General features: G+C 41.3%; 1 protein-coding gene across 8 annotated transcripts in view; it reads right to left on the bottom strand.

Moving 5' to 3' along the window:
- The window catches only part of kirrel3b (kirre like nephrin family adhesion molecule 3b), a 167,200-nt gene extending 142,557 nt beyond the window's left edge, over positions 1–24,643 (bottom strand). For 4 of the 8 annotated variants that reach the window (XM_084949828.1, XM_084949829.1, XM_084949825.1 and 1 more), the window contains exons 1-2: positions 24,232–24,642; positions 24,018–24,089 (exon numbers count right to left, since the gene is read on the bottom strand). In XM_084949828.1, the coding sequence (XP_084805954.1) occupies positions 24,018–24,089; positions 24,232–24,481 (322 nt within the window). In that variant the 5' untranslated portion in view covers positions 24,482–24,642. Of the gene's footprint in view, positions 1–24,017; positions 24,090–24,231 lie in introns of all 8 variants that reach the window. The other 4 variants (XM_084949822.1, XM_084949823.1, XM_084949826.1 and 1 more) reach the window with 2 other exon arrangements.
- Between the last annotated feature and the right edge of the window lie 1,073 nt (positions 24,644–25,716).

Genomic DNA, 25,716 nt, shown 5'->3' with positions numbered 1-25,716 from the left:
ATTGTTGGAAAGGTAGCCATAGGTACTTGCCAGTTTCTTTGAGACTACATTGTCTCAAAACAAGATGTGAAGAATCTAAGCTCCTCTCAATGAGACAGTCACTTATTTTGTTTAGCAAGGACACGAGCTATGTACTACAGCATTAGCACACTGCGTGTTGTAAGGGATGCTCCATGACAATAGACATAAAGATGAAGAAGATGTAGATGCTGATCAAAAAACTCCCAAAGTCAGAACTATTTAGTTTTCAAAGAAATAAGCATTTTAAAGTAAGGCTTTGAAATCAGCAATTGCTTTTTCAAAATCCAAAAAGTTGAACTAACTGTAAACAAAGCAGAAAAAGTTTGCTAGTATTGATTAGTTCTTTCATTCTGAAAGTAGGAGCATAAAATATGTGGGAAGAGTTCCTGTGCCATGTCCTTTGAAAAGACATATAGTGACAGGAAATATACAGCTGCAATAAGCCTCCAGGAGATTTCAATTATAAAAAGAATAGCGCTACACACACACACACACACATATATATATATATATATATACTTACATTATTTCATTGAGTATAAAGTCCATTATTTGCATTCTTACATTTTCTCTATAGGTGTGCTAAAGAAAAATATTAGTTGCTGACCTCTATGGCGGTCACACCAATCACACACAGATTCCAGATAATAATAGGTAGTGGGGTAGAGGTTTGCAGCCAAGTGGATTCATCAGTAAAAGTCAAGGTGCATTTCATTTATCAGGATTCTTCATCCTGTCAAACTCAACAGCCAGCCAATTGGTATTTCAGGTCCCTGAAATTGGCCTTTAGCCACAAGGCCAGGACCCTTTCTTTCCAATGGTGCACAGACAGAGTAACACATACTCTCTTTGGTGCGGTATTGGTGGATACACTTTTTATCCTCTCTTACTGTTAATAAAGGAAAACTAAATTGTGTTGTAATATTTCTCGACATCCACTTTCCATCAGTTTCGATATGTATTTGAACCCCCCCCACCCCACCCCCACACTCCCACACACACAAACACGTACACCCACCCCCTAACCACACACACACGTACACACACACATACACACACACATATGCAAAAAGACATAACATATTCCACCCACATCAGGCTTGCTGTCAAGGCATCTCCTTGTAATCGGTAAGACTTTTCCCCTGCATTGCTGATATTCAAATTATTATTTCTGTTGTTGTTAAATGAGCAGATGATGAAGACAACATGAAACCGAACTTGCCTTGACTTACAGCAGTTAAGTTTAGATTTGACCACATAAAAATGAGTTTACACCTCTTTCATCTAAGAGACAAAAGCTTACAAGAAAACAGTGATGTGAATATATTAAAAAAAAAGTACATATTAGGATATAAAGGAAGAAATTCGGTTTCTAGATGGACACAGGGTCCAAGAGATGTTGCACCTTCCTGTCCAGTAATGTGGGCTTGCTAGGTGGATTAAAATAGGTCCTAAGCTGAGTGCTACAGATTGTCAGGATTTAGGGATTTGCTGGGGAGGGATTGATGGTAGTGCATGTAGATCGGGATGGAGATTGAGAGCAGATGGCTGTGATTTGGGCATGATTATCCAACCGATATTGTCACTGATCTCCATCATCCCGTTTCATTTTCTCGTGAAATACAGCTCATCTCAAACAGAGATTCCAACTGCCCCAATCCCAGGCAATGGACTCTGTTAATGGGGAGGATTAAAGGTACCTCGCTATTTGCAATGCCTCTGTTTCCTCTCCCGACCTGATGAAGTCTAACCTTGGCTCACGATCACCGCTTGTACAAACATTATGTAACATCTGATCTGCAAGTTTCTGAATTGGATTAAAGTAAGATTCTTTTTTTTAATACCTCCTTCAAAATAGAGGCTTTGACACATGTGTTGCAGTGAAACCGCTGAAGCTGTAAAGATTTTGACTCACTGAGGTAGGTGAAACCAGAGCAGATCACAGAATTAGATCATAGGCATTCAGAGAAAAAGGCATTCTGCTTCAGAGAATGGAACAGAGGCCAAAGCGGCTTGCCAAAGAAGGAAATTAATTTGAAGCTATAGCAAGTAGTGAGTGCTGGAAGGCAAACAATATTAATCTCAAACATGAGCATATGTCATCAGGGTGTTTCTTGGCACTGCGAAGTCCATTAACAGCCAGTTTCTATCAAGTGTGATGGTATGTCCAAAGCATAGGCCGCACTAAGGTCAACCAATCTTTCTCACATGGCATATTTAAAACAAGGTTAATCCTGGTGCTGTCTCTGCCTTATTGAGGGTGCACTAATCTGTGCGCTCCATTAAAAAGCCCCAGGAACGTTAGCTCGGAAGCCTGACGATTGAGAAAAATGCTTATTTTTTCTAAACATGCGCTCAAGCATACACTCAAGCTTACGTCTGTGCTTATAACCTGTCAATGTTTCAGCCTTCCGGGAAACAAACATTGTTGACTTTTGACTTTCATTCTTTACGGTCAACATCTCAAAGACATTGAGTGTTATTGCAAGTCAAACTTCCACAGGGCAAAAAGAAAACAGCCACTTCCATTCATGCTAATCTTTTTTGTTTTTTAATGGTAGGGATCTAAGGTAACGAATAAGACTGGTGGCACAATTTACACCAGAACAGGGTGTGAGTGTGAATCTACAACAACCTATTAACGAATCCTCACATTGATATCAGTGCCTTGCCTGTGTGATGGAAGCTGTCATGTATGTGTATATGTGTATGTGTGGGTGTTGGGGCCGACATACAAGACCCAGGGCGTATAACAAACACAGGAGCACTAAATCTGGAGTCTGCGGCACCATCAGTAAGGAGAGTGAGGAGACACTATGGGGCAAGACTACAACCCCCTGACTTCTTCTTCTTCTCTCCATTCAGTGCATTACTGCCACTTTGTCACTTCAGTCACACAAAAATTGAGTGCGTGGGTTCAGAGTAAGAGTTGTGCCATTGCTACCAACTGTCTCCAGTTGTTGAAGCTTGCTTTTGTCTTCGTGTTTTTTTTCTCTTTTCTATTGCCTCCTTTCAGCCATTCAGCTGGGAAAAAAAAGAAAAAAGTTTGTATAGTTGTGTTGACTTCAATGTCACTTTGTCAGAGAACTGTTTAGCTACTTGTCGCCGCAGATTATCTCTAATGCTTCAGCCAACTGTTTCAATGTCAGCACATTCAGTAAACAACATGAATCATTTTCTGCAAATATACAATTTTCAGAAAGCATTATAAGGTCTTAAATCTCAAATCTTTTTTGTTCTTTAGATTAAGTGGACCCACATAGTGTATGTTTAGATTTTCTGGTGAGAAAATAGAACAAGAGTACTGAAGCATCTGTTTTAATGAGTTATAGGAAAGTCAGAGACTTCTCTTGTATTATTGAAATTCAGATTTTTTTAAAAACCTGGGCATAAGAAGAAAAAAAAGGAAAGAAGAACAGACTGGCTTTGCTATGTGCGCCACACACTAGAAGAGTGTTTACTAATGCTAATGAGACATTTTAAGCAGAGGTTAACATTCCTTTTCACTGAAGGCTACTCTACTCCTAAGTATGATGGGGAATGGCATGGAGGGACACTGATATTAAAGCTTTAGACTGTTTTTGTTTTCAACCTTGGGAAGGTTTCTAACTCCGTGCTATAGGAATAGAAGCATTATGCTAATGAGAGCTTGCCCTGTGAAGAATACATTTGCTGTTGGAAAACATTTTGGCTTCCGCCTTGGGAGCTAATTGAGTACTCTGACAATGCAGTGCTTGGCTGGTTCATGTACACACAGGGGTGGAAAATTCAATTTCGCAGCAGGTTCAGAGCACTCTGCAAGAAGAAGCAAAAGAAAAAGTGGTGCCTGGATTAAAGAGTCTGAGCTGGCTCCGTGGCTCTGTGTCTGGCTCAGTGGGTATACTCTTTTCATTGCACCGTTGTGTTTTATTGTTTTATTGAACGGCTGACAGTGAGACTGAACATGTGAATATACATTAAAGTGCTTGGCAAAGGTCTTTTAAAAAACACATTTTGGCTTGCCACATTAGCATAACTGTGAATTTATTATAAATATGCAAAAATGTAAGTAAGTAAGTTAGTTTCGACCTCTTTTGTTATTATGGAGGACGCAGGCAGCGATCAGTCTAATGTGGTAAATGGACCAGCAAAAATGTTCTACTGTCTATATAGTGAACAGTTGGAATTCTATCACAGCATTTTAAGAAAATTTGCAATAATGATATTTCTGTCTATACAGAATAAAAAATATCGAACATTTTATTGATGCTTGCAGCTTGCAGGCTGTCATTAATGGCAGACTGCCTAATTTGAACAGGGAATCAAAAGCTGCCAGCAGCAGTGCCAGTATTATAGTGCAATAGTAGTGACATGGCAGTATATCCAGTAACACAGTGTAATTTAAATGTAAGCACAAAAGTAGCAAAGGTAGTGTTCTCCTTGGAAATGAACAAGCACAAAATCACAGCTTAACACTGTAGCTTAACAAAAAACAAACTGTCTCTTCAGCAGCCTGCATAATACTGTCACATAACAAAAATAAAAAAAATATTTGATACCTGGGATGCTTTATCTTGGGTGGAGCTTACTGCTTAAAACTCTTGTTTCCCCACTATTTCATTTTAGTCATTTCCAATTAATTGGAGTGCAGCTAGCAAGTGCTCCACTGGTTTAGTTTGCACATCACTAGCTGCTAGCATCTCCTTCATCGTAGCCTTATCGTTCCATGTACTAGAGAAAATAAATAGCAATATCATCCTGCCGTGAAATTTTTATATCACATAAAAATTGATACCGGTATTATCACGGACAATATGATATGCCGCAGCCCTGCTATACAGATGGATATTAACACCTTTTTGCCTCAGATGAAACAACAGTGTGATTTTTCTGCAGAGTCCTGTGTCTTCATTCGAAAGAACACTGTGAAGATCAACAGCCACTGGCAAAACTTGTGTTTTTGGTGTCCCCTGGATACTTTTTCAACCTCAGGCCAAAAGTGTAACACAGAAAGACAACAGACGGCATAATCCAACAGTGAAAAAGAATCAGATATGATCAGAACATTGATATGGGGTCTACATACTCTGTGGTCCATACTATACTGTGTGATATTACCAGAGTTGGCAAAAGTACAGACATTCTGTACAAATACTACCATTACAAAATAAAAGTTGAAAAATTGATTCAACTTCATTACTCAAATTAAAGTAAAAAAGTGAAGGTTCTGAAATGTACTCAAAGTAAGAACGCAGCTCTTTGGAGGATGTTTCTGTTTTTGTGCAAAGCTAACTGAACCTTGTGTTTTATTAAAATAATGACAAAATAATATCAGTAGATTGGAATATAAACTTTAACTCTACTGCTTTTATTATAATTATACTCAGCTTGAATCTGAAGAAAAAGAAAATAAAAATAGCTCTATTTTGTGTTGCCTACATTGTTGAGGACGACTTTGCATCTAAACAAGAAAAAGAGTTCAGTCAGGGGTTAAAGTCGCATTGGAGGTGGAGGAGCCCTAAAACTGGTTGTAATAGCTCAGTGTGGGGAAACACAACTCACAATAATTTATAGTGAGAGCTCCAGTAGATTTTCTTAGTGTACAGGCTGCGATCAGCTGACCTGCTGCTCTTTGGGGATGGACACAGCTGAACTCAACATGATGTCAGCAGATGTTTCATTAGTCGTCCTGGCTGATTTCCATCCTCTGCACTGACAGTCGATGGATCTCAGAATCATCAACTAAAAGTCATGTGAATCTCTGCTACCCTTTTTGTATCCTTAGTCTGACCATGAAACCACAGCCACTGTGCACCAGTCACACACTGTTCTTTACTGTAAATCCATCACACCAGCTAACCCGTTTATCCTGCACTAACCTGCAGACCATTTTCCTGCAGCCTTTAAATAACACAATTAGTCTACCTCAGTTTGACTTGCATGTTTCAAAATATGAAAAAACATAATGTCACATGTACAGACCCATGATCTAACTTACAAACATGACGGCTTACATGTAAGTTTTAAATGAGCAGTCATTACCTTTAAATACAACCTCTCATATTCCTCTCCTGACCCCTTTCTTATCTTTCTCCATCTGTGAGTGAAGTTAGCTCTTTTTTTTCTCTCCCTGTGAAGTACAGCAGCTGGACTTTTAGCTAGCAACATGCTGTGAGACACTTAAAAAAATGTTAATCCGTCTATGCTAGCTCCTCTTCAGTAGGGCTAGCTAGATGGCTAGATGCTGAAATACTTGTAGACACCTGCAGTTGTTCCGTCGTTGTGTCAAAAAGGCAAAAACAAACAAACACAGTTTCCACTTTTAACCCCTGGCTTTTGCACACATCATTTCTTTTTATGCAACATCCCCCGGTGAAAAATAAACAGAACACCACCGCCTTTCATGTGTTTCGGTTTAGGCTCAAATTTTGATGTTTGGTATTTGGAGGCTCGCAGTGATCGTACTTTAAAGCTAAAGTAACGCGCCTGTTTTGAAAATTAAGAAGTACAAAGTAAGGATATTTGTTTAAATGTAGGGGGTAAAATTATTCAGTATTCAGGAAAAAAGTAAAGCAAGGTACAGATTCCTGAAAATGGCACTTAAGTACAGTAACAAACTTCGTTGTACTTCGTTACTTCCCACCTCTGGATATTAAAGTCTCTACAGGCCAAAATTACAATTTCTAAAAAGCAAAACACACTGTTTAAATGGTCACTTCTTTTCATTTCTGCAGATACCGTTAAATATGTTTTATTACTACATTTTTAATTTTATTTTATTAGTTTCTTTATAAGGCAACCATACACATTATATATACATTTAACACAATGACTAATTAACAAACAAGTGAAGCCTGCAAAAAACAAGAAAAATACAAACAAGCAAACAAACAAACAAACAAAAAACCTATTTAAAGAGCTACTAATTTGAACGCTCTTGAAGTGTAATGGAAGTCTTAATTAAAGCCTTTTTAAGGCCAGCACATTGAAAGGCTCCTAATTAAGCTTGTATATGTTAAAACAAGTCTCAGTTGTGAGACAAATACACATACACATTATCTGCTTGACTGAAGTAATCAACCTTTGTCGATTAGATCGAGGTTACGTCACGATAAACACAAAGTCAAAAACAAATAAACAGGGGTCTTTACCATCCAGCTTCCTGGACTTAAATTAAACCCTTGTCCAGGGATGTCAAACCCACTCAAAATATCCACTTTGATCTTAAGTGTGCTGGACAAGTGAAACTCGCTTTCTGTCAGTGTAAAGACGTTTAACAGCATAAATTAAAGAAGCACGGCTATGGAGGAGGTCATTATTAGCAGGAAAAGCTGTAAAACTTATAAAAAATGCAGTTAATCCAAAAACGTATGCCCTCATTCATAGGGCCGGATTGAAGTCTTTGCTAGGCCGACTCTGGCTCCCAGGCCTTATGTTTGGCAACCCTCCCTTAGACTTTGAATGGAAGAAGAGTTAAAATATCTCCACCAGAAAAAAAGTTTTTGATCCAAGATTAGGCATAATCCTCATTTTAGAAACTAAGTTCAAGTTTTTGTCACAGGGACCCTGTAATCCTGTCTGCGCTTGTATGATCCTATCCAAATATGTATTGCAAGTGGCAGAGGACCTCAGCTGGTACTACTACTACTAGCTCAGACCTTGACCCGGCCACAGCACTGGGGTCAGCTCCAGTCATAGAGGATTGCTCTTTATGCCTGTCTTGCTGATACAGCGCACAGACAGACGGTACAATGAAGTGTCAGTGCATGGCCCCAAGAAAACTGGGGACAAATCAACAGAGATGAACTGGCCTCTCACACAGCCATCAGAAACACACCCACACATTCACTGTGAAGTATTCACTGTGACACCGTTTTCATCAGGTTGCTACATTTTACAAATGAAGCCATACTTAATTAATAAGTCAAATATCCATAGATAGAAATAAAGATGAAAATGAATGAATGAAATCCGTGTATATTTCTTCTATTTTTATGCCAGAGTTTCAATTCCACAGCGATGTGTTGTTGATAACCTTTAAAAAATGTCAAGACAGTAAAGAAAGTTGCAGAGAAGAGGATGCTGTAAAAAAAAAAAAAAAGGGAAAAAAAAGCAAGTGCACTTTGAAGGTAGGGTTACAACACTTTTGGGACAGACTGCAGATTTCTTATTGTCATAAACATCGACATGCCCCTTGATCAAAGGCACACACTGCCCCCATTGTTTGAACCGCAGATGCAGGAGGAAGAAAAATACTTCCTGCAGTGCTCCTGAATACAGAGAAATCTATTTGTTTCAATTCCCTTTGAAAGAAACAGCTGAATCAAGTTCTTGTCTGACAAATTAAAATCTGTGCACAGACCAAAGTGTTGCTTTGTGCTCATTGATTATGGGGCCCACAGTCAAAAGCCATATTTTCTCACAAAGGTAGTTTTCTTGTTTCTTGTTTGATGGAATACTTTGAACCTATTAACTGTGTTGTTTTGCTCTACCGTTGTAATTACTCGCAAAGCTAAGCCCGGGTTTAAATTTGCATTACAATGTAGCAAAAGCGCACTCAGAACTACACTTCCAGAGTTCTATGCAAGATAGCAGAGAAATTAGCTTGTAGGCATCGCAGTGCTAGGCTGAACTCAGTTTCTCGCTAAATGACTCTTAATTCAGAGAGGCCTTTTTCTCGCTTTGAATACCGAGCAATTAGCATTAAATGCTAGAGGTGCCATAGATTGTGCTTTGGTATAGCACTGTAGACTGTAGAGCCTCTGGAAGAAAGGACGATTAATGTTAATTTCAGTACGGGGGTGGCGAGTCGTGGGAGGATGAAGTTGAGATGTATAGCATTTACTTAGTGAGAAGTACCTACCACATAACTAGTTATAGAGGTAGAATACCTCTATAACATAGATACCTGTCTAGTTATAGAGGTATAACTAGATAGTTGTAAGGTATTCTTCCTATATAGCTAGGTATCTATCACATATCTAGTTATAATAGAAGAATACTCTATGCCATTACTCATTTTCACCTTATAGAAATACAAGTCCAATAGAAGATATTTCACTTTAAGCCTTTGGTATTGTTGCGGATGCTGCCCTTCTGCGAAATACCGACAGGTCTGTGGTCAGTGTGGGAGAAAGAGACTGATTGAATGAGATAGAAAGCAAATATAGGCCACCTCAGAGCAGCCAGGGTCCTCTGAACAAAAAAACAAGTTCATCTTTTAGTCTGGTGCATGACAGGGTGATGCGGTATGGTACTCTGCCTGTTCTTTTAGATGGTTCAAAAGTTCTTGGCATTTCTGCAGCAGTAACAAACAAGCCGAGCCTGCACGTGGACTGATGTATGTTATGTTCATGTTACAAAAAGTTCCTACAGATCCATGCATTCGAAGCTGAAACTTGCAGCTCGTGCCCCAGTTTTCTACTGCTTGTCTGAAAGCAAACCGAATGCAGAAAGGGAGACAAATGTAAAGTCAGTTTTCCTTATACTGTTCTCACTTCCCCCTTAAGACATAGTACTCTGCCATCAGTCATCTATTTGCTTCACTGTCACACAGGCATATGTTAGAGTTGTCCTGTCATGTTGCATTTTGTGAACTTTAAGATGGACCTGACCTGCTTTATGTCGCCGCGGGGTGAGGAAGCTGCAGGATGGCATGATGGGATGTGGGCTGGTGTGCAGTGTCCCAGCATGAGTCTCTGGGGCCAGGTATAAGTAAGTGCACACGTGATATGCAGTCATGTTAATACTTGCATGTTTCTATTTATTTCTTTATTTCTCTGTTGTCATCCTGTGCTTCCCTAGCATGCTCTGGTTCAGTTTCCCAACTCTCACTCCAACCGTGTGACTTAATCAGTCTGACAGACTCTGGGTGCCTGGGGAAAGTCTCTCTCTCTCTGCAGTCCCCTTTCTCCTCAAGTTTACGCGCTCTGTGACAAACTCATTCTGGCACCTTTCGAAATGCAGTGCTCTCTGTTGGACGGCCCTCCATGGTCTCTTCACACACACACACACACACACACACACACACACACACACACACTAAGCCTAAGTGCAAAACCTCTCTAGAGTACACGCCATACACAAAGCATTCATAGATGCACACAGGTACAAGGGGGAACACACAAACACAAGGCCGTACAAACACATAAATACACAAAGAATGTAGCTAAGAAGTGGGACGTACATTATTCCCAAGGCACTCATATTACGTCTCACACCCCTCTCCCATAAAAGCCCTCCTCATTTCTGCGTAAGTGCTTCTGAAAGCCGCTAGCTTGCATAGAGAGGTAGCAGTTCCTATTACTGTTTTACTGTCATTGAGTGACATTCTTAATTAGTTTTAATGAGAGTCTCGTGGTGTTTGACCTCCCGTGTGTTTTTTTTTAAAAGCAATGGGATTCTATGTCCACCATGTAGGCAAACCTTGGCTGAAGTCCAGCCTGGCTGGCTAACAAAGTGGAGTAGGGGAAAAAAAACAAAATACAAAAACCTTAGCTCGTGGTTAAGGATGTCCCTGCAGGGCTCGAATACTTTACTGTTTAATTCAGCATCATAACAACACCCCATAGCATCAACGCTCTACTCGAAGAAGAAGAAGAAAAGAGAAAAGAAGAAAAAAAATATTATTTTCGGGAAAAGCTAAATGATCTTCCTCCGCCTCTCATCTTTTGGGACCTCTTTAAACTTGGACAGCACGTATTTTCTCAACGGCTACAAAAACCACTGTTGACAAAGCTTGCGATGGCTTTTCAAAAATCATAACCTAAGCTATGAAAGTAACGAAGAGGGTGCAGGCAGGGTGGAGCGGCTGGAGACAAGTGTCAGGGGGGATTTGTGACAGAACGATAGTAGCAAGAGTGAAAGGGAAGATTTACATGATGATAGTGAGACCTGCTATGATATATGGTTTGGAGACGGTGGTGCTGACAAAGAGACAGGAGCCCGAGCTGGTGGTGCCAGAGCTGAACATGCTAGGATTTTCTTTGGGAGAGACCAGGATGGACAGGATTTGGAACAAGTATCAGATGGACAGCTCAGGCTGTGCTGTTTGGAGATTAAGGTAGGGAGGCAAGGTTGAGATAGTATGGACATGGGCAGAGGAGGGATAGTGGATATAGGACATAGGATGTTAAAGATGGAGGTTCCAGGCAGGAGGAAAAGAGGAAGACGACAGAGAAGATACATGGATGTAACGAAGGAGGACGTGCAGATGGTTGGAGTGACAGAACAGGATATTAGGGATAGGATGAGATGGTGGCAGGTGACTGCTGAAGGTGAGCACCTGAAAGAAAGAAAAATGTATACACACCTTTGTCATAGCAAATGAAAATAATACAAAAAATAAAGGGTGTCTTTAAGAGGATTTAATCTAGTGCTGCAGGGGAATATAAACCACTCAATTACAATGAAAGAACAAAACAGGTATTTGCAAAGGCTTGAGTCAAACCTGTGTGATTGACCTAAACTCTTCATGGGGCAAATTATTAAGGTCTGCTTCAATTACCTTTATTCTATCAAGCTTATCTGACTCTAATTCCTGTCCTTTGTTCCAGTTAACATCTCCATCTTGCCAAAGCAGGAGCTTTCATCCTGTCAAAATAAGTGTAATAACACTAATTGTGCACCTGACAGATCGTATCCTCATGGGGTAACTGAAAATTTTGGAGCCCTTTAGCAATTTTTAGTTTGGTTCATTTTACTTATTTGTGCAATTTGCCTCTTTATTTTTTTTGAATGGAGTGGTCTTGAAAGTGGACCCTCTCTGACCTGCCTTTCTTTCAAAGGTCTCTATGTGCAACAGCTTTCATACTGATGGTACCTGACAAACGTTTCCTCTGACATACCTCCCATCTCTTGTCGTTCTCTTCCACATGCCTAAGCTTTTTAATGACAAAGGCTTCCAGGCTTTCTCTGGCTTGGCTGAATTGGTGGAGCAAGGGTCCTACAGAGCAGAAAAATCAGCAGCAAAACAAGACGAAAGGGACGAGAAATGCAATGCAGAGAGGCAGATTTTGAGGAGTCTGATAAGGGACATTTTAGGTCTGCTCAGGATTCTCTCATTATTCTCCATTTTGAAAGGAAGCAATAATGAGAACAAAACATTTCCTATCTTTCAAAGTGGCAATTTGCCCATTTAATGCCTGTGCTATGTAGGCCTGACATCCTTTCATCCTCTCTCTTTGCACTAATTTCATTCTTTTTTCCTTTTATTTCTTGGCTGATAATTCTCACTTTATTTCCATTAAGCTTTGTTTGTTCACAGCGATCTGTTGCTGTAATTTATTAGAGCTGTCAGCTTAAATGATGTGGCATGCCGACACGGCCCAGCAAATAGTGACTCCCCCTTTCCTCTTCTCCTTTTATGGAAAGCCGCCCTAGTTTTTCCCCTTTTTTTCCTTGTTTTTTTTTCTTTCATAGAGGAAGAGAGAAACATTACAATTAAGATGGTGACATCGACCCACTGGTGACCATGCTCTGGGACCAGATGTCCTGTCAGAGAAATGCTGGCCGTCACCTCGAGGGAGCTCTGGGTTGAAATCTGGTTCATGTCTCAGTGGGGGAACTCTACAGATCCTGTTCCTTCATTAATTCAAGAATAACTCATTTAAGTTGTAGTCTCTGTTTTCTTTTCTTTTATGTTGCTGGCATTGTTCAAATCGGCTCGATAACATAATACTGAAAGTCACTTGCAAATTCTCGCGAAGGAAAACTTCAGGACCTCTTGGCCTGAAAATTCTGCATTACCTACTGAGCCCAGTTTAAGACGAAAGAAATGATCCTTTCACAAAAGCAGTCATTTGCTGTGCCTTTTAAATTGAGTCAAGATTGTTTCATTTATTTATTTATTTACAACCACCCCTACCACCACCCCATACACACATATACCCACACACACACTTCCTTAAGCCCCGGTTGTTTGACAGATGCCCGGCTATCAATGCTGCGTGAAGTACATGTCATTTTCCTCACAGGAGGCCTTAGAGGAAATGCGATCACAACGAGACCCCACAATCTTTTCTGTTTCATTTTCAAGCCCGGGATACTGCCTTTCTCTCTTATTTCGTCCTGTACTTCTTTTGTACGAGGCAGCTGCTGTTTTTTTGAGATGAAAGACTGTTTGGCAGTCTTCAAAGAGTCACAGAACTCTAAAAGTCACTTGTGCAGCAGCGCTGTTCATTCTCCATTTTATATCCAATATGGAGGTGATGATCAAAAGGATCTGAGCTGAGGGAGAAGCTAAAAGATGTCTGCTTTGGAGTAAACAACAGCAATATCAATCCCCAGACCCACATGGGGCTCTGGTTTAAGTACTGTCCTTTAGCTAATGCCAGACACAAGTATTACTATTTCTGTATTTGAAAGAAACCTGTTATGAAAAAAAATGATTTAATAAGGAACAAGAGTGAGAGGAACTGATTGTTTTGAAATAAATAAATGCGTTCTAATGCAACACATATATTAAGCAGCCTGCCGCACCGATACTAAACATCTCGTCTCATTTAGTGGAGGAATGTTTGCTCATGAAGACTGACAGCAAATCCAAACCATTAACTCTTCCCTCAGTGTGGAGCACACCCATCTGGAAGAGAGTCTTTGGGCTGCAGGAGATCTAACATATATTTATGAGAAGGCTTCTCCATGTTTCAAATGAGGCTGTGTTGCAGTTGTGCAGCTGGTCTGAGCAAATTGCATCTTTTTTAATGAAAGCTGCATTAATAATGCATACTAGTAACCTGGGGAAAGTTTTGGGGCCATGCACTGGAGGTGATGGGGAGGGGGTTTGGTTGAGATTCTGAACATCCAACTGTGTGCTGCCACGATCATCCTTAGATGCCCTGCTGCATTTTTAATGTCCTGCTGTGCCACTGTCACACAGGCTTGGGACAGGGGCAATGACTCCTCTCAACCAGATCATAGTGGGACATGAGCTAAAAAGTCACATAAGGGTATGCAGAAAAAGAATAATCACTTAAATGACTGTGCTACTTTGCACAACGCAAACAGTACGGTATCCTTTGAAAACAAACATTTGGAAGTAGTCTGAACCAAAGCTGTTGAGACTAAGATAGGCAAACAATGCAAAGTAATAGAATTAGCATACAGCCAAAGTGAAAAATAATCACATTTGTGCTTGTTCGCACATATGCACAAATACTCTACTTAGACAACAAATGCGCTGGCATTAGGGATTAGGGCTGCAAGACACAGATATGTTTTAATTTCTGACAAGCAGGCCATTCCTTTAGAGATGGATTTATTTCCATTTTTTACGGCTTTGTTGTTCTGTCGTCTCCTCTCGTTTCCTTTCCTAAGGACTAGATATCTCTGTTTACCTTGGAAGGCATTGTGTTGCCATTACTATCATCTGGCTGCTATTAGATGGATAATGTTGCCTTAAAGCAGAGAGAATGTCCTCTAGTCATCCCAGAACAATACTGCTACGAAGAAGAACGGGAATTTCACCTAAGTACAACTTTACCACTTCACCAACACTCCACAGCATGTTCGAAAAGTACTGTTACGGGTAAAGACAAGGAATTTTGAAATGTAGATTTCATATATCATGAAACCAAACACTGCCTTCAGGGATTCTACAAATCTCTGCAATAACACTTTCCCCCCCAGATGCCTCGTGGTTATCAGTGATGTAATGGGATCTAAATTGCAGCAGACCTGAGCACTGTACCTCTCTAAACTGGATACACCTGTGATGATGACACTGCAGGGTAACCAGGGTGCCAGCAACTGACAGTCCATTTTATAGTGACTATCCGCTAGTCCTATTTCCTGCTCTTAAAGGAAGATGAGTTGACCATAGTGGACTTGCCTATTCACCATAACTATCTTGCCTGATGTCAGTTCTTTACAGGGTGCTGTCCACTCATCCGTCATTACATGGGCCTTTCTGTAGTAACATTATCGCTTTAGATAAGGCTTCAATAAACTGCCACAGCTTTTAGGGCTCTCTCTCTTGCCACTCTAATCCAATCTATGATGTGGAGTCTGTCCATCATCATGCACCGCAAGGCATTTCCCGTGTCCCTGTGCTCTTGGTTGCACAGGAAATAATGGATGGCCTTGCCCTTGGTTCACGCCAAGGCCTTATGGTACCTTTTCAACTGTTTGTCTTCAGGTTGTCTTAAATGGATCTGCACTGTGGTATTTTGATTTGATTAAATCAGGTTTAAAAGGTTAGATATAGAGAGAGGGAAAGCATTTGCCGTTCCCAGTACTGTGAGCCAGTCCTTTGCCATTTAGCATTGGGCATTGGCCAAAGGAAAGTGGAAAACTGAAATGACTTCTGTGCTCCTTTGTGATTTGCGCTAATGTCCCCCAGGGATTGAGCAATGACCACTGTGAATTCCCCCAGGACGCCAGCCAGATTGAAACCCCTGCCAACAGATTTGAAAGGATAGCAAATCATTTAAACTCCCCAATGTGCATTAGCATTTTTTTTTCATTGCCCAGGCCAGCCTCCACAATATTAAATTGCACTTGATAAAATAAAATAAAAATCAGAGAGTGCGACAAGAGCTCTTCAACCTCCAAATCAGCAAAGTGAATATTGGAGTGGCCACTAAAAATTAATTATACTTTAATTCACTTTGTTTACTCTATCAGGTTTCTGTCATCCACTCAAAGAACCCAGCAGAAAGAGAAAGGACTTAAGACAGAAGAGGAGCAAAGGCCTTAAGAGGTGTGCGGTCGCAGAGACCCACAGCAGTGGAAAATATATAAGGATTGCCTTTAGCTGATCCTGTCTGTGACACCAAATTATTGCCGCGTATAAAAATAGGACTAGTATTAAAAGTGGGCAGAGTGAATCCTAGCAGTGCCATGTAAAAAGAAAACAACAGAAGCACAGGCTAAAATCAATAGAGGCGTTTTTTGCATGTTTTCTTTATATTAGAGGATATTTGAGGATCAATACAAACCTTTATTTATGAAGTAGCATGTAATGAAATCTACAAATACTCGTCATTCCTTAAGACTCAAGGTTTTCTTAACTATTATTGTGCTCAGCCAGCCAGATAATGCAAATGAGGTAACGAAATATATGCTTGAGTATGTTTGCATATGAGTATTATGACAGATGAAGCTTTGCTGTGTAAACCACTGTTTAAGGTGCAATCAAAAGGTCTCATTGGGATTCCACACAATGTTGCATATTTTTTTTTGACCACTTCAGGACATTTGTGATTTTCATTACAGAGGAGCAGCACTACACTGAACCCCGTGATCTCAGATACAAATTCAAGTTTAAGGGTCACCACCGTAACACAGCGTTGCGCGGTGCCTTTACACGCAAACCTTTCCCATGTATAAGCATGGGAGGAGAACCTGAAGCAACGTATTGCTGCATAGGGTCATAGGGTCAAATATAGCCCCCAAATGGATGGGGGCTATATTTAAATTTGACATATTTGCTTTATAAATGCGCAATCACAAAAGTTGCACTTCATAAAAGTGTCTCATGAGACCAACAGACCAATAGAGGGATGGTGTTTTACCATCTCAAAAACTCTCTCACACACACACACAGGCTGTCGTCAACTGCTCTTGCTTTCACAGAAACCAAAAGATAAATAGAAATGAAAGAAGATGGCACAGTGCCAACACCGAGGGGTTCTAAAAGAGTTTGGGAAAAGGGAGGGTATGCTAACACTGAGATCCCCACTAGCGAACAGTCCTTTCTTCCCAATTGCTTAATTGTTTTAGTGGGACAGGCAGGTGGCTCAAAGCCCCATTTGGCATCTGGTAAAAAAAAAAGAAAAGAAAAGGAAAAAAAAGCTCATCTACATCATGTATGAAAGTATTGGGGTGGGTGCCAGCATTAAACATGCACCCACTCCACCCCACTCCTAGGCCCCAACACCCACTAGTAGATTTCAAAAGTTTGGCTTGGCTCAAGAGCAAGTTTGTGCTGCTATTGTGTGAGATGTGCTTTGCTGAATAAAACATCTTTTGGTATCAGTGGCAGATCAAATAGCTTTTCAAAAAGCCATGCCTCTCACCACTGGTGCCTGGTACCACAGAGAGAACTGTTTTCCAACCCCGTTTAATAAATAGAAGCCACTGTGCTCATCCATTTAGCAACGTTAAGCACAATTTAGATGTATCTACGAAAATGGAAGCACACAAGCAGGGAAGGCATCTCACTACGGAGGCTGTCCCACACAATGATGCTTTGCAGCAGTTCCCGTGAGTGTTCTTTATTATATTGGGGTCCAGACACCTACAGCAGCCTCAAGGTTTACTTACAAATTAAAGTACTATACATTACTATCCATTGCCAGTTTTTAAAACATGCGCAGCAGTTGTAATGCCAGGCAGACACATCAACATTCACCCACAGGTGAGAAGCTTCTCTCTTCCTTAGATAGAGCCTGTACACGTTAAAAGGCTGATTTGCATTTATATTGCCATTCAGGGCTTGCAGCTGTAATTGCAGGAGCACAGTAAAAGTGCGCTGATGTACTCACATGTATACACAGGCGGACACAGAATGCATGTGAAGTGTCCGGTATGAAAACCTTTTCCTTGCGTCCATTGTTATGAATCTTTGGCATGAGAATGTCGGAATGACTACAAGGAGAAAGAGATAGGGAACAAACGGGAGAGAGGGGAGGAGGGCGAGTTCACCCGAGTGTAATATTGGGCTGTCCCAGAAACTTCCAGCCAAACACTAGGAAGTTGTTATCGGATCAGCAACCCAATTCCTCAAGTGACTGCTGTGCTGAAGCGTCACATGCATCTTCGGGGCCCCTTCCAAGCACAGCCTTTCACCATAAAATCGATGTATTGCTAGGCTGGTTTGCTAACAAATTCCCTGAGCAGTAAAACAACACAGGTACGGTGCTGTATCATGCTTGCATGCAATTTAATTAAACTTGGAGGTGAAGATTTGCAGAGATAGCACCACCCTAAGGAAAAATGGGCCAGAAATGTTAGGCAAAGACAGTCAACTATTTAAAAACAAAAAATAATCTTGTGTGACTAACACTCAAAATGAGGAATGCTCGGATTTTTAGCAAAATCCAATCCTGTGCCCACCTGATCATAATATCAAAGCAGCAATCTGTCATTTTCTTCAGATTCAAACTGCAACAGAGACAACAATGCATGCACTTTGTTGATGTTGCAAACTAACTGTGAACTAACTAAACTGCTCAGTTGCCAGTAACAAAATGACAAGATTGAGCTAATAATTTCTTATTACTAATGTACTGGACGCAGGTTTAACTCAATGTGTTGTTCGATCAAACTCCTTTCTACAAGTGGATGTCTGTGAGAACAAAAGGATGATCTGGAAAATGACTAAACGATAATCTCAAAGCCTTGTGGTCTTTTCTTATCTATTAAGTCATGCTCAGTGGTTTAATCCCAGGCATGCTAATGTTGAGAATTTTAAAATACATACATACATATATTCTTTGTGCTCACATTATGAGTGAGATGATCGATTTTTTTTCTCAAATGAAATTTGTAGAGTAAATCTGCAGAACCATGATGGGAAGAAAACATAATTGACTGTGAATTATATATTAAGGTTAAATGTAGGCCAAAATAAACCATAATCACAGGCAGTCACTCTGTGGGAATGTTTTAAACAAAAGACTTATTCATGCCTCAGGTTTGCAAAGCAGTATGCTGACAAGTTAGGAACAAACTGCTAATCCCTACATTGTCTGAACCCATCTAGCTATCAACAGCTATGTTCCGCAAGCAATTACAGATCCTAGCAGCAAGTTAAAAATATATCAAAAACCACAGCTGGGAAAGACCCGGATTAAAGGAGGAAGGATACAGTCACGTTAAACCCATCAATATATTTCTTGAGGCCCAGTTATGCCAATGTTTACCCTCTCCAAGGAAAGATAACACAGTATGATCCAGCAGTGCTCTATATACAGCACCCCCACATCTGAACACACAGTCCTGTAGAGCCGCCTTTAAAAGAAAAAAAAAAAAAAAAGCATAGCCTGTTGTTTCCTGTGCATTAGACTGCAATTTAGAAGCCGGTAATCCAACCCATAATCTGTCACCAAATAAAATCCTGACTGGGGTTAGAGAGGGCTTCCACATGCTTCTTCAGCATTAGTGAAGTATCGATATTGTGGTATTATTGCACTGGTCTATTTAAAAAAACTTCCACTATCCCTGTTCTCCGAGGATAAAGTCTCAGAGGGACGGAGACATGACAAGAAAGAGCAGAGTGAAGAAGTGCAGCTGCTAACCCTGACTTCACAGGTGACCCAGCGATCACAACAGCATCTGGTTGAATTACTTAACACTGCCGCCCAACAGACATGTAATCCGGGATAATGCCCTTTTGCTGAGTGCTCCAATCTGGATAAATTCATCCCAGAGGAATGGGATCCAGCAGCAGAGACTCGGAAAGAGAGGAGATGAGGGCCTTGGGGTTTGGATTGGTTGGTACTAAAGAAAACTGGGAAGAGAGTCTAGATAGATAATGAGGCCCAACAGTAAACAGCTTGATTTTGTTGACAGACTGACTGACGGCATGAGAGGAGCAGATCATTGCCTGGTTTTCCAAGAAGACTCTGAACTAATCGTTTTCCCTTCCCTGGCTGACCTGAATCCTGGCAGACTGAAAATGAGGTTTTCATCCAGACCATAGTCACTGGATAAACGACACTTAGGTTTCACATTTTAATATTTGTAAACATGTATGTCAATATAATATTATCTTAATATATTTTTTTCATTTCTCTATTCGAACAACAATCAACAAAACTCTGTTTTTAATCTTTTTTCCTTCTTTCTTTCTCTCTTTAATGCCAAAAGTAATTCCTAACATTGAAGCATTACAAGTTCCAGCTGTCCAGCAGCAGCCTCTTAGATTATTTATTCATATGTTTACTTATTACCATAAATATCCAACAGGGCACTCGGCTCAGAGGGATTACAGTGGGCTTAATCTATCGTGGCATAGAAATGAGCAGGAGTCACAGTATATGAGGTGACTTAAGCTGGCTAGCCTTAATGGGACATGCAACACATACAAGGCAACAGACTGCATGCCACTGGGCTCCATCATGAACTGGTGACATCATCCGTCACTCACTACATGACTGTCACAGTTAGTGGAAAAGTCATATGACCTGGACAAGGCAAGGACGTGCTTGCGACTCGTACCATGCATTTTAGTAATCCTGTACCGTTTCAAAATACAGACAATGCTCACGACCAGTACAGGGGGCTCTTGTTATATTTCCACTGAACATATGACTTCTAGAACAGCATGTTGGAAAATTTACACCATTTTTAGCATTCCAATAGAACTGGGGTAAAATAATTAATTACCTCTGAGTTATTATAGTCATAATCCATGCATTAGACAGCAGAGTGTGTTGCTTACAAATAACTATTCATAATAATAAGGCTGAAAATTGGTATTTCTGTTTGAGTAGTGTTGTACAGAGTCATGAGCTGTATTTCTTCCCCTCTTTCCCTCCCCTCTCTGAAGAAGCAAGAGTGATTTCCCATCTATAAAAAATCCACATATCCAAACATGACATAGAAAAGACATTTAATTATACTTTGGTGGAGAAATATGTATCAAAGCCTGCCGCCCATGAAAAGCGGATTTAGAGTCGTCAGACAGCAGTTAATAGACAGTAGTAAATGAAAAAGGGGGCTGTTGGGGGGAGGGGGGGGGGGGGGGGTACTAAGACGTGCTTTCCAGGACTAAGAAACGGCTTAGTCTGGCTTGGTGGCAAAATCAGGAGTTCCGACACCAGATATATTTAAGTGGTGGGAGATAATGAAGGTGACGGGGGTGGGCAGCAGATTTAAGGAGATTTTAAGATTGGGATTTTCATTCCTGTGCAGCAGCAACACCCCTAGTGGCTAAAACCCACATTAAAGATATCCTAACAGAAGACAAAAGATTAGACACTTTGTATGTTGATGTCACATTGTGAAGAGAAAGGAAATTACATGAAAAAGGGCAGGGAAATACAGGCAATGAGAGGGATAAAAAAAAAAAAAAAGGCTGTACACTTAGCAATGTTTTCTTCAGAGTCTAGCACATTCAATAGGAGGAACTGCCCCTTTCCAACATATTCAGCTTTTGCCCTACACAGACAATCAATCACCCAAAGTAAGAGGGAAAAAATTCAAATAAACACAAGGAGTCAAAGAAGGACACTCAGTGAGTACATGACAGGGAAATGTGCCACTGCAAGGTGAGGAGTGAAATCGCAAACAGGCTGAAGAATGTGAGAGATGCTATACGGTGGATTAGACGGCAGGAGAAATGAGGAGCGGGGAGGTGGTATGAAGGGATGGACTAGGGCCTGGAAGAGTTTGGCCTGAGGTGAATGCGTTCCTGGAGACTGTCTCCCAGATTTCTGACTGGAGCTGTGTCATCTGTCACTGGCTGAAGAGGTGACAGCGAAAGAAAAGGTGCCCTAGATGCGATAACAGTGCAGTCAGGAATGAGAGCAGCTCACAACAGCTTTCCCTCTCTCCTTATTCTCCCCCTCTCCGTCTTGTTCGCTTTGGACCATTTACTTCTCAAAGTTGAGAGAGAGAGAGAGAGAGAGAGAGAGAAAAGGAAAAACTGCTCAGCGCCACTCGTTTTGGACTGACTCCTCTCTCTCTCTTGCTCTCTTTCTCGCTGTATCACAGGATAGCTGCGTCGAAGTGTATGCCTGCAATGGCCACAACTCCCCACTGTCCCCCATGTTCATAAAAACAAGATTGTTTTTCGCAGCTTTCTGCTGACACCGGCTCGACACATAAACAGAGCCGTAATTTGTACAACAACAGTAAGCTTCAGGGAAGCACTTTTTTCTCCCAAGAGGCATGAATAGAGAAGGTAGGCTGTTATCCCCCGTTTACCTGGCAGGGAAAGTGGTATTTTATATTATGGTAATAACCAACTGTGCTGAAATGCACAATCCCATCTCATTCCAGTTGTAGCAATCGTCTCATTCCAATTGGTATATATGAGATTTGGTGCTAGTTGTTCCCCACAACTGGGGCTAAACCTGCGATGATGGGAATGAAAATGTTGAGATTTAGGAACAAAACAAAATGAGATCTTCTAATGTTCAGTGTTGAATGTCTTCCACAGCTTTAGTTTTATCTACACCAGACATGGAAATCAAGTACAGTCAGAATATACTGCTTAAGTCAACTGCAGATAAAATACTTAGCAGATGCATAACAAAGTGGGAGATACTAATGAACGATCATGTATTTCTGCATCACAATAAGCACAGATGGCACAGAAACACTTATGGAATCAGGGGAAAAGGATACAGCAAAGCAGCACAATCAGGAATAGCATCGTCTACGGTGTTTGATGGACCACAACTTTCCATTCCCAAAGCCAAGAGAGAGAAAGACAGAGAGAGAGAGCGCTTCCACTGCTCCAACTGCCCGTTGTTTCAATTTACACAACTAGCGCTACCGTATCCCGAGACATATGCTGTCGTGAAGAGCACAAACCATAAAAACGCTTCATCTGCAAAAGCTCTACCCCCTGTTAAAGCGTGAGAGAAGCCGAGAGGGGGCTTAATTGCTCCATCAGTCAGTTTCAAATAGGTCTGTTATGATATCATTATTTTCTATTTGCCTCTACATGAAAAATAAGTCAGCTGAAAAGAAATATAATCACAGCAAATTGCTGCGTTTGACGAGCAGTGCATTTTTTTTCGCCCCCCCTGTGCTATAGACTATAAATCATAATGTGAAACAGCTGAATTCAGTGCAGAAGAAAATGATCTTGTTTACCAAGTTTCATTTACAGCTGCTGTTTTATCAGCATGTTACCAACTTTGAGCTGTCAGTTTCCGCACAATGTGTCAACAAACTGAGATCTCAGTTTTGGGTTTTTTTGTATTGGGTTTTTTGCAGTTTCTGAGCTGTGGTTTAAAAAATAAAATAAAATAAAAAGGTCACAATTACAACTCCCCGTGGGAAACAACTAAAGGCACACAGACAGGCATTTGTTCAGCCACTGCCTCTTTAGAATACAGCCCAATGTGACGGGGGTCAAACCACTGTAAAGAGGTGGTGAGTTATTGGCTCTTGCCCCCTGTAGTATAAACCAGCACGCTCATTAACGGGGAGGCATGATGCTGCAAACCTTCCAAGCCGAACTCTGACTGTCTGATTCAGCTCTGTGTGTCTCTGCGTCTCCCAGCGTCACAGAGGTGTTACACAGAGTCAGACTTGTGCACTACTTTACTCACTTCTATTGTTTTCCAAAGACAACCACCTGGTGGCAAGCAGGGGAAACAACTAATCCATCCTCATTCTGTCCACAAACAGACTGTCTAGGAATAAAAATAACAACAGCAGATACTGTCCAAAGGGCTGGGGTTGCCAAGCTATCCACATGGGTCTGCCTTCTGAAGCACTTTACCGTTAACTTTCCTCTCTCTCTCTACATTCTTTTCACCAAGACCCCCTCCTCCCTTTAGCTGAAGTCAATGTGGAAAGGGCTGTCAGTTCAAAACAATGTGACTCAGGAGTGAACGCTCGACTGAACTGGACTGGGTTTAGGGGGCTTTGTTTGTGTGTGTCTGCGTGTGTGGCAGGAATAACAAGCCCGCATAGGAAGTATTTAACTTGTCTTGCCTGAACAGCTATGAGCAACTGACGGAGAAAAGTGCAAACTGCACTATTTAACCTCCACTACAGTCATACAGACTTTGTTTTTTTCCCCTTCTTCTTCTTCTTTTTTCTCTCTCGCTCTTAATTTTCTCCTTTCTCATTCTGCATCAGACATCACAGCGCACACAGGAGCGCTATATCAGAAACAGTTTTTTGTTTTTTGTTTTTTAAAAAGGAAGAAAGAAAAGCACGCAGATGGCACAGCAACAAGCGCAAGAAAGACGTCGCAGCAGCAAGACATGGGTATAGAGACACAGTTCTCAGCCAGCCAGTCACACACAGACACACACACACACAGCAATCATGAGAAATAGAGATGTGACGAATTAGCAACTTTAACGTGAAAAAAAAAAAAAACTTACCATGTCCGGAGATCCATGGGAGCAGCAGAAGGACCCAGAGGATCATGACTGCGGAGTGGAGAGGGGCAAAACCTACGAAAAACAGTAGGCGAGTGTGAAATTGAAGTTGGCAGGCACAAACACATGCACGAGATGAGACAGTGCTCCTCTGTGCTGCTGGGGGGTGGTGGGGGGTGGGGGGATGCTACAGTCCCTCAGTGGATTCTTGTTTTACCAGAGGAAAGCTGGTTGTCTGTCTTCTGTCCTCCTCTTCTTCTGGTCCTTCTTCTTCTCTCTCCCTCTCCTGTCTCTCTGTGTCTTTTCCCTCTGTGTGTCACTCTTGAGTGTAGCCGGTTGTCAGCTCTGCCTTTGCGCGCTCTCTTTGTGGTGTGAGCTTGTAGACTTTCTGTGTCTTCGCCGCTGACTCTGAGAATACACACTCGCTCACTCTGCCTCTGTCGCTCGCACGGTTTCTCTTTGCCCATCCATTCTGAGTGCCTTCAGCCCTCACTTGCCCGCTCTCTCTCTCTCTCTCTCGCTCTCTCTCTGTTGCTCTACCACAGCAGACCCTGTCAGGGGATAGAGCTCCACTACTAGACTCCTCCCTCCATCGCTCTCTCTCAGCCTGGCTGTCTGGGTGGCTGTGTGCCTGAGTGAGAGTCTGGGAGGCTTGGGTCTTCACTCTGGGAACCAGAGCTGCCATGGGAGAGGGTGCAGCTCCAATTAGAATGAGAATAGGAGGAGACCTCTGTAGCTACAAATTATGCAGACATTCACAAACAAAAACTGCACTTTCAGCCCCTCCTCCCTGTTAAGACCTTTGTCCTTTTGTACATCCATTTTTTGGATTCTTTAGAAGTGGATTTTGGAATCTGTAGCTTTTTTCTCTGTGAATGAATGAAGACCAGATTAACATTCACCACCAAAGCCGTATGATTCATTAGTATCCAGTTTTTATTAAGGGGGAATTAGATTCATAGTCACTCATTCAAGGAGATATGATGCAAGGCACCATAAAATAGCCAAATGCACTGCATGCTTACTGACAAGTTCTCCTAGTTATGCATGTTAAATATTTAATAAAGTGGAATTTTTTTCATATAGGGCAAGCAAGGTTCATGTGTAACAGTATTCCACATCTTGTACTTGACTTTGTTGCTGTTCAGAAAACCATTTTAATATCCACCGGGTCTCCTCCGAGTACTCTGGCTTCTAAATTGTGTTGCTAAATTGCCTATAGATGTGAATGCGATGTGAACGGTTCTGTGTCTCTGTGTTAGCCCTGCGACCAGTCCAGGGTGTACCCCGTCTCTCACCTTATAATAGCTGGGACCCTCCCAGCCAGTCACATCAGATGTCTGCCCGCTCTGAGCCTTGTTCTGTTGGAGTTTTCTTCTTGTTAAAAGGGAGTTTTTCTTTCCCACTCTCGCCAAGTGCTTACTCATTGGTGGTTGTTTGATTGTCTGGGTTTTCTCTGTATTATTGTAGGGTTTTTACCTTACAATATAAAGCACCTTGAGGCGCCTGTTGTTGTGATTTGGCACTATATAAATTAAACTGAAATGAACTAAACTGAAATGAAAGGTGGGATATACCAGTTTCTGCAAATGTTTTTACTTAACATGTAGTTTGCCATCACCAGTGTGTGAATGGGTGGATGACTGAATGTAGTGTAAAGCGCTTTGGGGTCCCTAGGGACTAAGTAAAGCGCTATACAAAT

The sequence above is a fragment of the Perissodus microlepis genome, chromosome 14, assembly GCF_051167445.1.
Source record: "Perissodus microlepis isolate ML-2025 ecotype Zambia chromosome 14, ASM5116744v1, whole genome shotgun sequence".
In the NCBI taxonomy this organism is placed as follows: Eukaryota; Metazoa; Chordata; class Actinopteri; order Cichliformes; family Cichlidae; genus Perissodus; species Perissodus microlepis.
Note: the sequence above shows the minus strand (reverse complement) of the source record. Positions and strands in the feature narration are given on the sequence as shown.